The sequence below is a fragment of the Magnolia sinica genome, chromosome 11, assembly GCF_029962835.1.
Source record: "Magnolia sinica isolate HGM2019 chromosome 11, MsV1, whole genome shotgun sequence".
Lineage (NCBI taxonomy): Eukaryota > Viridiplantae > Streptophyta > Magnoliopsida > Magnoliales > Magnoliaceae > Magnolia > Magnolia sinica.
Genome location: NC_080583.1, coordinates 9613406 through 9628250, shown reverse-complemented (window position 1 = coordinate 9628250; position 14845 = coordinate 9613406). Strand labels below are relative to the sequence as shown.

At 38.7% G+C, this 14845-nt stretch overlaps 1 protein-coding gene across 2 annotated transcripts in view; it reads right to left on the bottom strand.

Moving 5' to 3' along the window:
- Positions 1-851: 851 nt before the first annotated feature.
- Positions 852-14845, bottom strand: part of LOC131218775 (phosphoenolpyruvate carboxykinase (ATP) 1-like) — a 38366-nt gene continuing 24372 nt past the window's right edge. Inside the window, exons 2-12 of one of the 2 annotated variants that reach the window (XM_058213560.1) lie at positions 14585-14769; positions 9268-9421; positions 9078-9162; positions 4959-5059; positions 4067-4365; positions 3731-3904; positions 3481-3546; positions 2642-2820; positions 2342-2511; positions 1845-2013; positions 852-1064 (exon numbers count right to left, since the gene is read on the bottom strand). In XM_058213560.1, coding sequence (XP_058069543.1) covers positions 921-1064; positions 1845-2013; positions 2342-2511; positions 2642-2820; positions 3481-3546; positions 3731-3904; positions 4067-4365; positions 4959-5059; positions 9078-9162; positions 9268-9421; positions 14585-14769 — 1726 coding nt within the window. In that variant the 3' untranslated portion in view covers positions 852-920. The remainder of the gene's footprint in view (positions 1065-1844; positions 2014-2341; positions 2512-2641; positions 2821-3480; positions 3547-3730; positions 3905-4066; positions 4366-4958; positions 5060-9077; positions 9163-9267; positions 9422-14584; positions 14770-14845) is intronic. The other variant, XM_058213558.1, reaches the window with a different exon arrangement.

The following is a 14845-nucleotide window of genomic DNA, read 5'->3' as shown; positions in this document are numbered from 1 at the left end:
ATCCATCTGGTTGTCCCCACCAGAGGTGAGAGAGGTTTAGGTCCACCCTACATTTCTTGTTGTTAAGTGGGATTAGGCATCCAAATCAGCCCTGCTTATCCAAACTAATAACGTAGCGGTTGTGATCCAACTGGCATAAGGATGGGGCTATATAAACCGTCCATCTGGCAGGCTGATCAAGGTTTGGGTCCTCTCTAGATTTCTTGTTGTTAAGAGGATTAAGTAGCTAAATCAGCCACCCTTATTCAAACTATTTAAATAGCCGTTTGATCAGAGATGAGGCACAACAACAGGTACAAAGGGGAAGCTACCCAAACCATTCAATTGATGGGCCCCACAAAAGGTGAGTGAGGTGTAGGCCCACTCTAGATTTCTTGTTGTTAAGTAGGATTAGGCAGTCAAATCAGCTACCCTTATTCAAACTAATTATGTAGCAGTTTTAATAAGAGATGAGTCATAATAACTGGCGCCAAGATGTGGCCATCCCTAAGCCATTCATCTGATGGGCCCCACCATAGATAACACAGGTAAAGAACCAGTCCTTTAATGGAATTAGGTGGCCGAATCAGCTGCCTTCATCCTAACTAATTACATAGAAGCAACAAGACTGCTATAGTTTTAATCAAGGTAGTCTAATCCAAACCATCCATCTGGAGGACCCCACCAGAGGTGGGCCATTGAAGATGAATGACTGTGAATAAAAATTACAACCTAACCAAAATACAAGAGGAGACAAATCCAAGAAGATCATTTTCATATAAAATTAAAGTTGAATGTAGAGAGAAAGGGTACAAATAATGCAAGCTATAGTTAAAAACATAATCTTACTCTTCTTATTCCAATGTCTTATTTCTTTTATAACCTCCTTCAAAATTCAAAATCTCACAAAAATCTCTTATTTCCTCCTCCACTTGATTTAATTAGAATATGGGCCCCGCTGCGAGAATCTCCTCCGTTAGTTTGTTGTCCTTGCCGATCTTGTAATCCAGAAACCCTTCAAAGTTCTTCTTGAACAGACCCGCCAGCTTCAAGAGCGTGTCCTTATATGCCTTCTTGTCCGACCACTGCCCACACCAAAAACCAATCAAATGTTTTATCCGATAAGCAATTTAAAGGATTGTTTGGATGCTTGTAAAGTTAAGCTATAAACACTTGAAAAGAGTTTTTAGTATGAAGTGTTTACATGTTATTCTGTTTGGCTTTTAAGTCGTAATCTGTTTACTTTGGCTAACTTGGAAAGTATTTATAATTTATAAAGTAGGTATTCACACCATGTAGAGCTTGGGGTGGTAAATCTTGCAAAAACTAGCAAATCACAAAAAAGGCACTTGATTTTTTTGGGGGCCCTAGGAGAGCATCAAAGCATGCACACACTAGATGGATTGGATGTCCTCCACTTATCATAGTGGGCCCCAAATGCAATCTGAAATTTTTTAATGGTTGATGCCCCATCCTTTGATGATCAATCAAGCTGTTTTTTTGGGGTCATAGGTGAACATCAAGGGAAGCATATGATGAATAGATTGGATGAACTGTATCCATTAGGTAGGCCCCACACGTCATGAGTGTATATCAACTATTGTGTTCTATTATGTATAATATTTTTTTAGTTGCAAAGACTTGACCTGTAATCTTAAACATGGCTTTTTGTCAGGTTTTAAATTATAAAGTGTTTACAACCTATAAAGCCTTTACTGGGAAATGCAGGTATCCGAACAACTCATGTAATCTGATTACCTATAATCCCTTTACAACTTAAGGATTTACAGGCACCCAAATGACCGATTTGCATTGTTTTCCAGCAATGCTGGGCCCCATGGACTACAAGGATTGGGATGACTCACCATGTTCATTGGATCTAGAATATCTGAAGAAACGCCTTCAACTTCTGATGGGATTTCGAGCCCGAACACTTCCGTCTTTTTGTACTTTGCATTCAGAAGGCTGCCAGAGTGTATAGCATCGATGATTTTGCGAGTGTACATCAACTTAATGCGGCTGCCTGAGCCATAGCTGCAAAAGTTCATACAAATTAATGTTCATGAGTGAGAGAAGTTTCTATTGGTGTGATCCCATTCACAGCTGTTTGATCTTTGATCAGATGGCTGTCAACTAATCAAAATGATTGCAATCAAAACAGCTATAAAGATTGTCTTACAATCATAGTTCAATGTATAACCATAGCTCACAATCATCCACAAAATGTAATGCATATGATCATAGTTTTAAATCTTAGTAACTCAACTGAGTCTACTTAAGGCTTGTTCGAGTCGTTGAGTCAACCCGACCCAGCTAGACATTGAATCAAGTCAAGTGTTTAAAATATGGTTTTGATCTATACCTTCCGCCAGACCAGCCAGTATTGACGAGCCATCCCGTGGCGCCGTGCTTGTTCATCTTCTCAGCTAGCATGGCTGCATACTTGGTGGGGTGCAGCATTATAAATGCGGCCCCAAAACAGGCTGAGAAGGTAGCCTGAGGCTCCTTTATGCCTTCTTCCGTCCCTGCAACCTATTTAACATAGAACACGGCGTCACCAAAGTGCTACATGGGGTCTCCTACTAAAACGAGCCATAGGCGTTCAACAACCATTTTCATTAGACAGATGGAATTGAAGTAGAATTGAGTATGCAATGTGTACCAATGCAGTGTAGCCACTGATGAAGTGGTACATGGTTTGTGCTAGACTCAGCTTGCTCACAGGAGGGAGTACGCCAAACGCATCACAAGCAAGAAGGATGACATTCTTCGGGTGTGGGCCAACACATGGTATCTTCGCATTGGGGATGTACTCGATCGGATAAGAAGCACGAGTATTCTCTGCAAGAACACCGACAATACAAATTCATTATTTTTTAAATTATATAAGAATTGAATCTGGAAGCGATGGGATTAGGGATCAATGCAACATTGTTTGTTTAAACCATTGACAATACATATGGAGCCATGATCTAACACCTTTCCATCGGGGGATCGTATTCAGGATCGTATTCATCCAATCCATGTTTAGTAAGAAGTGTTTGATAAAAATTAGACAGGTCAACAAATTGTTAACATTGAAAATTAAATGAATGATTACATAAATTCACTCAAATTTTAACTAAAATTGCTGAAATAGAGAAGTAATTTCTTGCTACAACTCACAAGTATTGAAAGAAAATGCCTTCATGGTTTTAGACTCAAACACTCGGATCTACTCGTTCAATCTTAAGTTATAATCGAAACTCGTACAAGTCAGGCCCCAATCAGGGGTGACTCAGGGAGTTGACACATGGCACCAAATGGGATCAGGTAGTACAAAATCCAAATCGCTTGGACGAGTCATATCGGACTCGTCCAAATCTTAAAAACCATGATTGCCCTTAGTTTCATTGGTCCAATTTATTTCCTATATTGGCCTACTTTCCCAATCAAAGCTGTACTAAATTGTCATAGCAATATGTAATCACCAAAATTAGAGAAGCCTTCAGATGTGTATACCTGTAACAGATTTATCTGTATAATCCACCTCTCGAGTGTGTTCATCAAACACAACATTTTCCAGCACTGCCAGCATATACCAATCATTAGAAAACAAACACAAAAGTAGAAATGGTGCCTTTGTATGTGCTATTGAATTGAATTGCATTATTCATCTATTTAATTGGAAATAACCAAATTGTAATTTCTGATTGGTTGCACACCCAAACACAACTAATAGAGAAATTAAATAACTAGATCAGACTAATACCAGTCCCGAACTTGATCGCATTCCAGATATCAGGCTCTTTCTCCCTTGAAAGATCAATGCACTTTGCATAACAACCTCCCTCAATGTTTGAAACACCATTGTCACCCCAACAATGCTCATCATCTCCAATCAGAAGCCGATTGTGATCAGTCGAGAGAGTAGTCTTCCCAGTGCCTAAAATAAAGATCAAAGCAAACTAATCAACCGCCAATGTTATTAAAAATAAAAAAATAAAAGAACCAAGATTATCAAAATAAAGTAACAAGACATAAGGGCAAAGAAGATAGCGTATCAAATGGCAGGCCATGGTTTCATGTTGCAACAATTCAACAATACCTGATAATCCAAAGAAGAGGGCGACATCGCCATTTTTCCCCATATTACAGCCAGAATGTAAAGAGAGGATCTCTCTCTTAGGCATGAGGTAGTGCATTAGGCCGAACAGACCCTTCTTCATCTCCCCAGCATATTGGGTTCCGAGAATCACCATTTCCCTTCTATCAAGGTTAAAGTCTACGCTAGTGGATGATGTCATGTAATGGGTGTAACGGTTGCACGGGAACTGCCCAGCATTGTATATTGTGAAGTCTGGAGTACCGAATTCCTCCAGCTCTTTAGGTGTGGGCCGGATGCACCTGCCACCCACGCGGTTATCAGCTGTGTACTCTACTATACCATTAGCCATACCATATTTGTCATCTTTCAAACATATCATTTACTCGCTGTTTCTTCATCAGTAATGAAAAAATATATATATACACTAGCATAATGATAAGAGGTTGTTTGGATGCCTGTAAATGGTTTAAGTTGTAAATGATTTATAAGTGATAAATGATTTACATGTGTAAATCATTTACAACCTATTCTGTTTGGCTTTAAGCTGAAAATGATTATCTGTGTTTGGATAGCCTGTAAATTATTTCAAGTCCTTCAAATGAAGAGCCAATCTTTCCATTTATAGTCGTTAGGCTATAAATGGAGAGCCTGTAAATGAAATCTAGACTTTTTGCCTATGAATGAGATGGGGGTAAATGTTGTAAATTATTTACAGCCTATAAATGATTTCATTTACAACCTGTAAATGATTTACAGACAAAAAGGTCATCCCAACACAGTTACAACTTGGCCCATTTACAAGCATCCAAACGACCCCTAAAGTTAAGAAGACTTATCTTGCACTGGTGGGCCATTGAAGAAGTGGGGTAGATGATTCCATTCTAATACTTACATGTTGTACATGAACAAGGAATGGTAAGCTCTGGCAGAGACAATCCGGACTTTGATTCGATTCTCTAGATCCCAGTTCAGAAATTGATCATTCACAAACACCTGTGAATTCAAAATCACATTCAGGATCCATTTGAGATTAGTTTCAAGAAATATAAGATAAGACATGAGGAATGCCACTATGACAATTGTACTGCATGAAATTCGGGTAGCATCAGAGCATCTCTATTGTACTGGAACAATTTCAGACACTAAAATGTAGATGAACTATCGGATCTCGACTGAAGGCTGGACACAACATGATCAGGATTTCCATTACAAGTGATGTGAACATGGTTCAGTAATCGAGAACACTAACCTGTTGCATCCTAACATGGATGAACCATACCACAAATCTCTTCCAAATGTTGTTTTATTTCTCTTACAAAATGTTTATGTGGGCTCCCAATTTAGAAGAATTTGGGAGCATAGCCCAACAAACCAAGAGTCTGGATCTTGGATAATGTGGGTCCCGGCAGTAAAAAATGAAATCGATTCAAGGCCTCTTGTAGAAGATCCTAAAATTCATGAAACACATTCAGGGTCTTTTCTGGAGGATCCTAAGATTCATGAAATCGATTCAAAGCATATTGTAGAAGAACCTAAAATTCCTTGGAGGTGTTGTTTGTAAATGAAAGAGAGGTATCTCTCCACTATAAAATTCCTGGCACCCTTCTAATTGAAAGCGATCTTTATCAATGTGATCATGACAACAGTACAAGTCAAGCTTCATAAAAATAAAAGCGCGTAATCAGAAGGGCCACCTATCATGTGCTACATGAGGAAATTCATAAACCAGAGAAAGAGAGATGAGAGGTGTTCACACTTCAACATGTGATCCCTCTTGCTCAGTGCATTTATTTAAAGATTTTTACAATAAGAAGTAGAGTCCATGAGGGAGGAGCAGAAGTAGAGAAATAGAAGTAGAAGTAGAGGAGTATGAGAAGTAGTAGGAGAAGTAGAAGTAGAAATAGAGTATAAGTAGAGTTCATGCAACTTCCTCCAAACGTCTCACACATATGGGGACTTGAAGTCTTTCCTTATCACTCACCCTCAAGCTGGAGGATAGTCTGACAACACACCCAACTTGGCACCTAATCCTTCGAAAACAACCTTTGCAAGAGGCTTAGTGAAGATATCAACAATCCGTTGCGAAGAAGAAGATCATATTATTTCCTTGACGTGAGTAATAAATTTGATACCGACTCACCATTGTCATCCTATATGAGTTCAGCCGGCAGGTCTTCAATGAGAAAATTTCAACTTGAACACAGGAAAAGATCACGTTCTTTTTATGACGTGAGTAATGAATTTGACACTGTCTCACCTTTGTCATCCTATATAAGTTTGACTGACCGGTCTTTAGTGAGAAGATTTTCAACTTTTAAGACTTTAAATTAATCAAAGAATTCTTGTAGAACACTAAAACTGAAGGGCATGGAAGTATGTATACCTACGAGGCACTGGAAGAAGAGAAAAAATAAAATAGAAAGAAAGGTTTTTTTTTTTTTTCACTCAGATTTTTTTAGAGAGATTGGAGATGGGGATTGTGTGGAGAAATTAAGAGAAAACAAATGAAAGGTATTAGGGGATGTGATGAACACGGTAACTCCGAACTGAGTCAACTCCTTGAACTGAGTTGACTCATTTGGAGTTACCTAAGGTGTGGTGTTGAGTTGGGTTATCAAAACTCTAATACCATGAAGAAATTCAAAAACCAAGGAGAGAGATGAGAGGCATTCACACTTCAACATGTGATCCCATATGATCCTTTTGCTCAATGCATTTATCTATACATCTTTACAATAGGAAGAAGTAGAGTCCAAGAGGAAGAAGGATAAGTAGAAATAGAGGAGCAGAAGTAGAAGTAGATGAGTAGGAGAGGTAGAAGATGCGTAGGGAAAGAAAAGTATAGTAAGTAGAATTCATGTGCTTTCCTCCACATGTCTCACACAATGTAGGGACTTGAAGTCTTTCCTTATCACTATATATACATGAATTACAATTCATGTATATAAGAAGGGAACCATACATGGAGGTTCCATTTCTTAGTGCAATAGACCACAAGTTCAAGTGTTTCTTTGTTCCCATCTAGAAATGATAGGATCCAACTTTTACCAGCTGGAAACACATTTGGAATGATTGTATCCATCCATTTTCAGTTGGGGGGCCACCAATGCACATGTGGGTCCCACAAATTTTACAATTCTTAGTGCAGGAGAGGGGCATTGAATTGGTGGTATGGTAGACTACCAATGGATATTAAGGCCAATAATGCCATTTGGGTAAATATAATAAATTTGTAATCATGAAATGCAAAGCAAAGATGAAGATAGAAAAGTGAACTAAATATAATAGATGGTCCACTTGCGACAGAAGAAAACTGTCGTTGTTGATGATAGGTCATGCACCCAGCCAGATGCAAAAGCTCTTGCCATGAGAAGAATTCATCCTTGGACTAAATAGAATAGGTGGTCCACTTGGGTCCCACCCAAAAAATCATTTTCTATTCTGTTCCCCATGCAATGAGAAGAATTCATACTTGGACTAAATCGAATAGGTGGTCCACTTGGGTCCCACCCAAATAATCATTTTCTAATCTTTTCCTCATGCCATGAGAAGAATTCATACTTGGACTAAATAGAATAGGTGGTCCACTTGGGTCCCACACCCAAACATTCATTTTCTTTTCTTTTCTTCTCATAGCTAAGCTGGGTCCAAAGTCCACAACTTTGAAATACACCCTTTCTTCCACAAGGCTGTGGGCTCAGACCTAGAAGTAGTCATTATTGATGAATGATGATAGGTGGTCCACTAAGACTTTACAAAATCTCAAATTAGGAGAAGATTGTACTTGATCATGGACTTCTGGGCGACGAAAAAATGGACACAGTTTGGTTGGTGACCCCAACACCAGCCAACTAGTGGTGTCAAAGCTCTGTGGGTCCGCCACGATGTATGTGTTTTATCCACACCATCCATCCATTTTACCAGCTCGTTTTAAGGCATAAGCCCAGCAAATGAGGCAGGCCCACATGTCAGGTGAACCACATCAGAAAACAATGTTAATTGAACATCCATCATTAAAAGCTTCCTAGGGCCCACTATAATGTTTTTTGGCCATCCAACCTGTTGATAAGGTCACCCAGACCTAGATGAAAGGAATACACAAATATGAGCTTCATCCAAAACTTTTGTGATGCTAAAAAGTTTTCAACAACATGCATTCAATGCCCACTATTTTTGGTGGTGTGGTACACCTAAGATTTGGATCTACCTCATTTTTTGATTTGTGCCCTCAAATGATCTGGAAAAATGGATGAACGGCATGGATAAAACACATACATCATGGCATGGCCCACAGATCTTTGACACCAGCTAGCTGGCTGATGTTCAGGTCACTAGCCAAACCGTGTCCCATAAAAATATTCATTGCTGATGATAGGCAGTCCACCGGGTCCCACAACAAAGACTCACACCAGGGAAGACTTTGTACTTGAACATGGTTCATGAATGACATTAAATTTTTTTTTAAAAAAAATCCCTAATAAAAGACAATGGTCAAAGCCTCAAAGGAATGTAATCAATAATAATAAATCACAAGAAGCAGATTGCCTGGGCCCCATGGGCACATAGATATACCTGTGTGGCTACAGAGATGTCCGTGACAAATCCACTCCGTCCATCTATTTTTAAAGACCATAATATAATTGGAAACTAAAAATCAGGCACACCCAAAACTCATGTGGACCATACCACATGAAACAGTGGGGATTGAACACCGGGGCTGACGGAAGTTTTGTATCATGATGATATTTATTCCCACAGTTCATATGAGTGGTAATAACCATATGAACGGTTTGGATGGCATATAAACATCATGGTCAGCTCCAGGAAGGTTTCACCGGTAGACATTTCCATTCCCACTGTTTCATTTGTGGTGGCCCACCTGAGTGTTATATCTGCCTGATTTTAAGACTTATATCTTATTGTGGTCTTTATAAACAGATGGACGGAGTAGATTTGTCAGCCCTGGGCACATGCAATCCCTCTCAAATAAAGAACACAGACCGTACCATACCTTGTCCAAGGAACATAAGTAATCAACGGCTCTTTCTCTGTTCACCATAAACGTGTGCTCGTCCATTTCAATATTAGGTGAGCCCCTATAAAACAGAAGCAATGAAATTCCCAGAAAAAGGAAGGTTTGGATGATGGCATGAAATTAAGGGAGGAATATAAAAAGATAGAGAGAGAAGTGGACGACTTACTTTCCCCACCAAAGCTCTTTTTCGGTGGTTTCGCTCTTAACGACGCGTTTGTCTCTTGGACAGCGACCCGTCTTTGCTCCTGAGAGCGTCGCTAGTGCTCCGCTCGATGCAACAAATGAACCATGCTCAAACTTTATAGCTTGCTCGTATAGCTCTGCCAAACGGACCCCATTGGATTTTTCACTGAATAAGGGTGGGAGTTTTCGGTGGATGCCTGAGGTGAGTGGATTACTCACTGTGGGGCCCACCTGGATGTATTATACTTAAATCCATGCGGTTCATCCGTTTGGAAAGATTGGTTTAGGTTACGGTACCAAAAATGAAGATGATGCACATTTTAGGTGGACCACACCATACGAAACAGTGGTTATCGAATATTAAAAACTTCTTGTGGGGCACAGAAGTTTTAAATGAAGCTGATATTTATTTGATCCCTTCATCCAGGCCTTCGTGACCTTATTAACAGGTTGGATGGAAAATAAAAGTTCCACTAGCTCCCAAGAAGTTTTTAATGGAGGGTAGTCAATCACCACTTGTTCCCGTGGAATAGAGACGTAGGCATCGAGTCCAGTTGGACCAAGTTAGGGCTGACCTAACTTGATCCGGTTTTGAAATAGGCTTGATCTGAACTTAACTCGACTCGGTAGCGAGTACAGCATGCTTGAACCGTTCCTAATCTAGGTCTAGAGTGGACTAATCAGGAGCGAGTCTAACCCGGTCAAAACTACCAAGTCGGTTTGAGTTGGCATTGATTCGGATTGAGAGAGAGAGAGAGAGGTGGCAGGTGGTTACCAGGTTTGGAAGAGGAGGAGGATGAGAGATCAAGATCAGGTTGGGGTGTGTTCGGGGTCGGTGTATAGGATTACAAATACTTAAAAATTAGAGTTTTTTTTTTTTTAAATTATATATATACCCGAATCCAAGTCAAGTCGGTTTCGGATCGAGTTGGGTCTGAACGGATCGAGTTGTTGAGCCGTCTCGTGCCCAGCTCTGAGTGGTATAATACTTTTAAGAGTTGGATCTATTACATTTGTCTAACATGTCCTAAAATGATCCGCCAAAATGGATAGACAGCATGGATTTAAGAAAACTACATCACTAGTCCCACAGACAGGAATCACTCACCTCAGTAGATCTCGCCCCATGAGAAAGAAAAATAAAAGGCAAAAAAAAAAAAAAAAACATCCAGCATCTAGGGACGCAGTCACGCAGACCCACCATCCAGCTAGCTGGTCTCAAAGCTCTACAAGCCCACCATGATGTGTGTATTTTATCTATGTCATCCATCCATTGTGTCCACTCATTTTAGGACATGAGCCTAAAATAGAGGTTGATTAAAGTCTTAGGTGGATGACAAATAAATATTACAGTAAGTAAGCCCTGCAGAACTTTGATACCAACCACCTGCTGCTGTTGGGGTCACTAGCCAGTAACCAAACGGCATCCCTCTTAGAGAGAGCGGATTAGGTGTCACTTGGGTAACACGTTAGTAGGGACGCAACTTCGGTTGGTCAGATCACCAATGGTGTTTTTATCCAAAGTGGTCTCTGTTCCTTACATCAAGTCGGTCCACTTGTTTTAATGGCTCATTTTAGTGCATGATTCAAAAATGAAGCAGATCCAAATCTCGTGGACCAGTACCACATGAAAAAGTGGTAATTTACCATTAAAAACTTGTTGTGGGCCACAAAAGTGATTGATCATTAAAAACTTATCATGGGCTATTGAAGTTTTGGATGAAGTGATATTTGTGTTATCCCTTCATCGAGGTCTTTGTGACCTTATCAACATGGGTTGGATGACAAATAAACATTATGGGGCCTAGGAAGTTTTTAATGGTAGGTATTCAATCACCACTTTTTAGTGGTGTGGTCCACCTGAGATTTAGATCTGCTTCATTTTCTAGAAAATATGCCCTAAAATGAGATTTCAAAATGGATGGATGGCATGGATGTAAGGAACATACATCACCATGGAGCCCATAGCCTGGGATCCACAGCATTCGGCATTGGGTGTTGCCTTGACCGTAATGCCCACTTTGATGTATGGGTTGCATATCCATGCCGTCCATCAATTCTTCCTGCTCATTTTCATCTCGGATGGAGAAATTCAGATGCATACACCAACTTGGAACCACCGGTGCCCACAATAGCCCAGCAACACTAGTGGTGCCCAATCCATATGTGCTATGCCTATGGTTTTTAATAAAAAATAAAAAAATTATTATTTAAATTCTAATAAAAAATTAAAAAATTAAGTTTGAATTTAAATTGGGAGAGAGATTTTCTCTCAGCTCTTTCTTATCCCTATCTTCTCTCCCCTTATATCTAACTCTCTTCCCGTATCTCTCAACTTCTTAGTGGACTCTTGCTTTTAAGGAAAAGAGTCGCAAGAGGTTTTTTATTATTATTAAATTTTGCTACACTTGAAACCAAAAGATATCCTACTGTTACAATTGTGAGAGAGAGAGAGAGAGAGAGAGAGAGAGAGAGAGTTCATGGGAAAGCGATTCTAGGTTAGTACCTTTGTAATTTTAATATATTTAATGCAATATTTGGTCAGATTAGTGCAATGGATGATTTGGACTATTGTTACACCCATCGTACATACCTGGATAAGAAGTATCTTTTCCTATGCAATTTAACCTATATGCAAAAATTTTCCTTCTTCGTACAATAATGAATTATTTAATTTATGATTCTAAGATAGATTGACTTTTTATAAATCATAATAATTAATGTAAAGCCTATCTGAACAATACAGTGTACAGGACAGATCAGCCATACGGCTATTGTATTGTTAGATTTGAAGGATATTATAAAGTGAACTTAAATTTCTGCGCAAGGGTTGGTATGACTTGGGATAAAGGTCGATATGGGTCATTAGTGTATGTATGGTTAGATACACACCGTTCATCTAATTTTTATAAGTAAAATATGCCAACACCTTAAGATTCTTGATGATTCGGTCATTCAGTGAGCCACCTCGATCATAGCATGATAGATCTAATACCAATCTTGAATCATGTTAAAGCTCTTGAATTCATAAAATTGGTCGGGTCAGATTGGTCCAAACAATCTTTGTGATCAAATTATATCAAGATTTTCAATTATTTACTCTAATTAATCAAAATTGATAGACCACACTAATCCGATCAATCCTTTGCCATTCAATTTTAGAATCTAGAAGTAAATAAGCATATGAATGGTTCGTATTAACAATCTACAGGCCTTATCACCAATGGTGTTTTTATCCAAAGTGGTCTCTACTGTAAAATAATCGGATCAATAATGATATTGTGAATATAAATTACTAAGAGTTCTGAAAACAAATCAATCAAACTCTCTTGTAAAATCTTCATTATTGGACACATGTGAGTAATTTCATCATGTCTCATTATTATTAGAATTAAAATAGATTGTTTGTAATGGTTTGATTGATTCATATATTGTTTGGTGTTTTGTTATGATGTTGTTGATTTAACTACAGTGAATATATGTTATGTTAAATCATATTTTAAATTGTGCCAAATTGCTTGAATTATGATAATTGTACGTTGAATTTACGTATGAATATTCTGATAAAGGCCCGTATTTATGGTAGTTATAAAAATTATGCATAAATACATCATCCATCATACAAACATATTGCATTGTCAATTCTGATAGATCGTTACCAGATGCGTGTTATGCTCAGGCCTACCAAGAGTGGAAGCCTACCTAATGGGTGGATGTGGGTTGACGATTTACAACCTAAGGAGATAGACGATCATCTCATCTTATGCATTCATATCATTGTGAACACTCTGTTTTTATTATATCTTAATTTCAATAAGCATGAACCATGCTGGATTTTCTCATTAAGCCTGCCCAGCTTATATTTTAATTGATAAAAAAATCATAGCGATGAACAATTAGTTTATTATATCTTAATTTCAATAAGCATGAACCATGCTGGATTTTCTCACTAAGCTTGACCAGCTTACATTTTAAGTACTAAAAAAATCATATATATGAGCAATTAGTTGATGAGTTGACATAAAAACATGAAATTATGCTCGAACTGGTGTACATCACGTGTGAGACATCAATGTGCCCATCAGAAGAGGGACTGACCGCATTTGGACCGTTTCTAATTATTTAATTGAAAATTTACTTGTTAAAATGTTCTGATTTATATATAATTAATTATGCTATTAGTTATAGGATTTTAAGCATTTAATTAATTTTATTTAATTGAATTGTTCTAAGTCTATAGTAAGTATTCACTAGTAAGTTGTATTGACTAATGAATGATACTTAATTTATGTTGATTGAATGTTTGTGAATGTTGAAAATAATCAAATGTTAGTGCTTAAATCATTTTGTATGAACTAATGTGAATGGACTTAATCGGAATGTAAAACAAATATTATTTTTATCTCCAAATAATTATATAATGGAATGAATTAAGTACATATAATATATGAGTTAAGACTCAAAACTCAGGTTTAAAGGTGCACACTTCGCACTCAAATTTTGAAGTGTGATGGTGTAATCTCACTGGTCAATAAAATTGACATGCTTTTAATAACAACTAACAAACCCTAGACTAATGGGTCCAAGGGTGTGGCTACACTTGCAAGTTAATGAATGACTAGCTGTTGCACACATGTGCCACTTTGATAAGAGCTTGTAGTTGGTGGCAAAGCACGAGGTCACTGTGTTGAGGTGGCTAAAACCATGGGCCCACCGTGATGTATGTGTTAGTTCCATGTTACTAATCATTTTAGCTGGCCTGGGAGATTGTAAATGGAAGTAAATGGGTGAAACTGGAGGAAAATGAATTACATTGAAATTTAAATATTTTGTTTTAGAGGTACTAGTTGTAATTTTATAGAGTGGCCCACCTGAGTGTTGAATCAGTCTGAATTTTGGGATCAAGACTAAAAGAGTGGTGATGTGCGTGATGGACGGGGTGGATTTCATGCACGCTTGGCCGTTTCCCCCGCGTTTTCCAACTCAATATATCGTGATAATTTGAAATCACCAACAAATTTATCGTGATAATTTGAAATCACCGACAAATTCCTGGTATTTACCTTCCCTTAATTTATCACGAGATAAAAGCCATGCCGACTGCTGACAGCACACAGACGACTCTAAGTCTATCTAATGACCAAAATAGCCTCGCCCATCTTTGGTGAATGCTAAAAATACCGCGAGTCCTCGGGGGCCCTCGGGTCATTTGACAACCCCTCGCACTTTTTTCTCTCCACGTGTAGTCTGACTAGAACACCTACGGCGCAGTTTAGAGGGGTGTGCTTGAGAATATTTACCAGCGGGGGAAAGGTTATAGAGGATGTGAGTGAACTTGAGGGAGCTGTCGCTGACGGCGAAAGTGGGAGTGAAAGGGTGGTTGTTGCTAGCGTGCGCGGCCCTGGGCGTTTCGGCCTTCCTTGCAGACGGGTCTCCCTTCACGACTTTCGGGCCCGTCTCTCTCGTCAGAGATGCCAAAGAAGCACTACAGAAGACGCCATCAAACTACAGTTAATTACGGAACATTGCCAATGAAAGCAAGAATACGAAAGGGCAAGTTA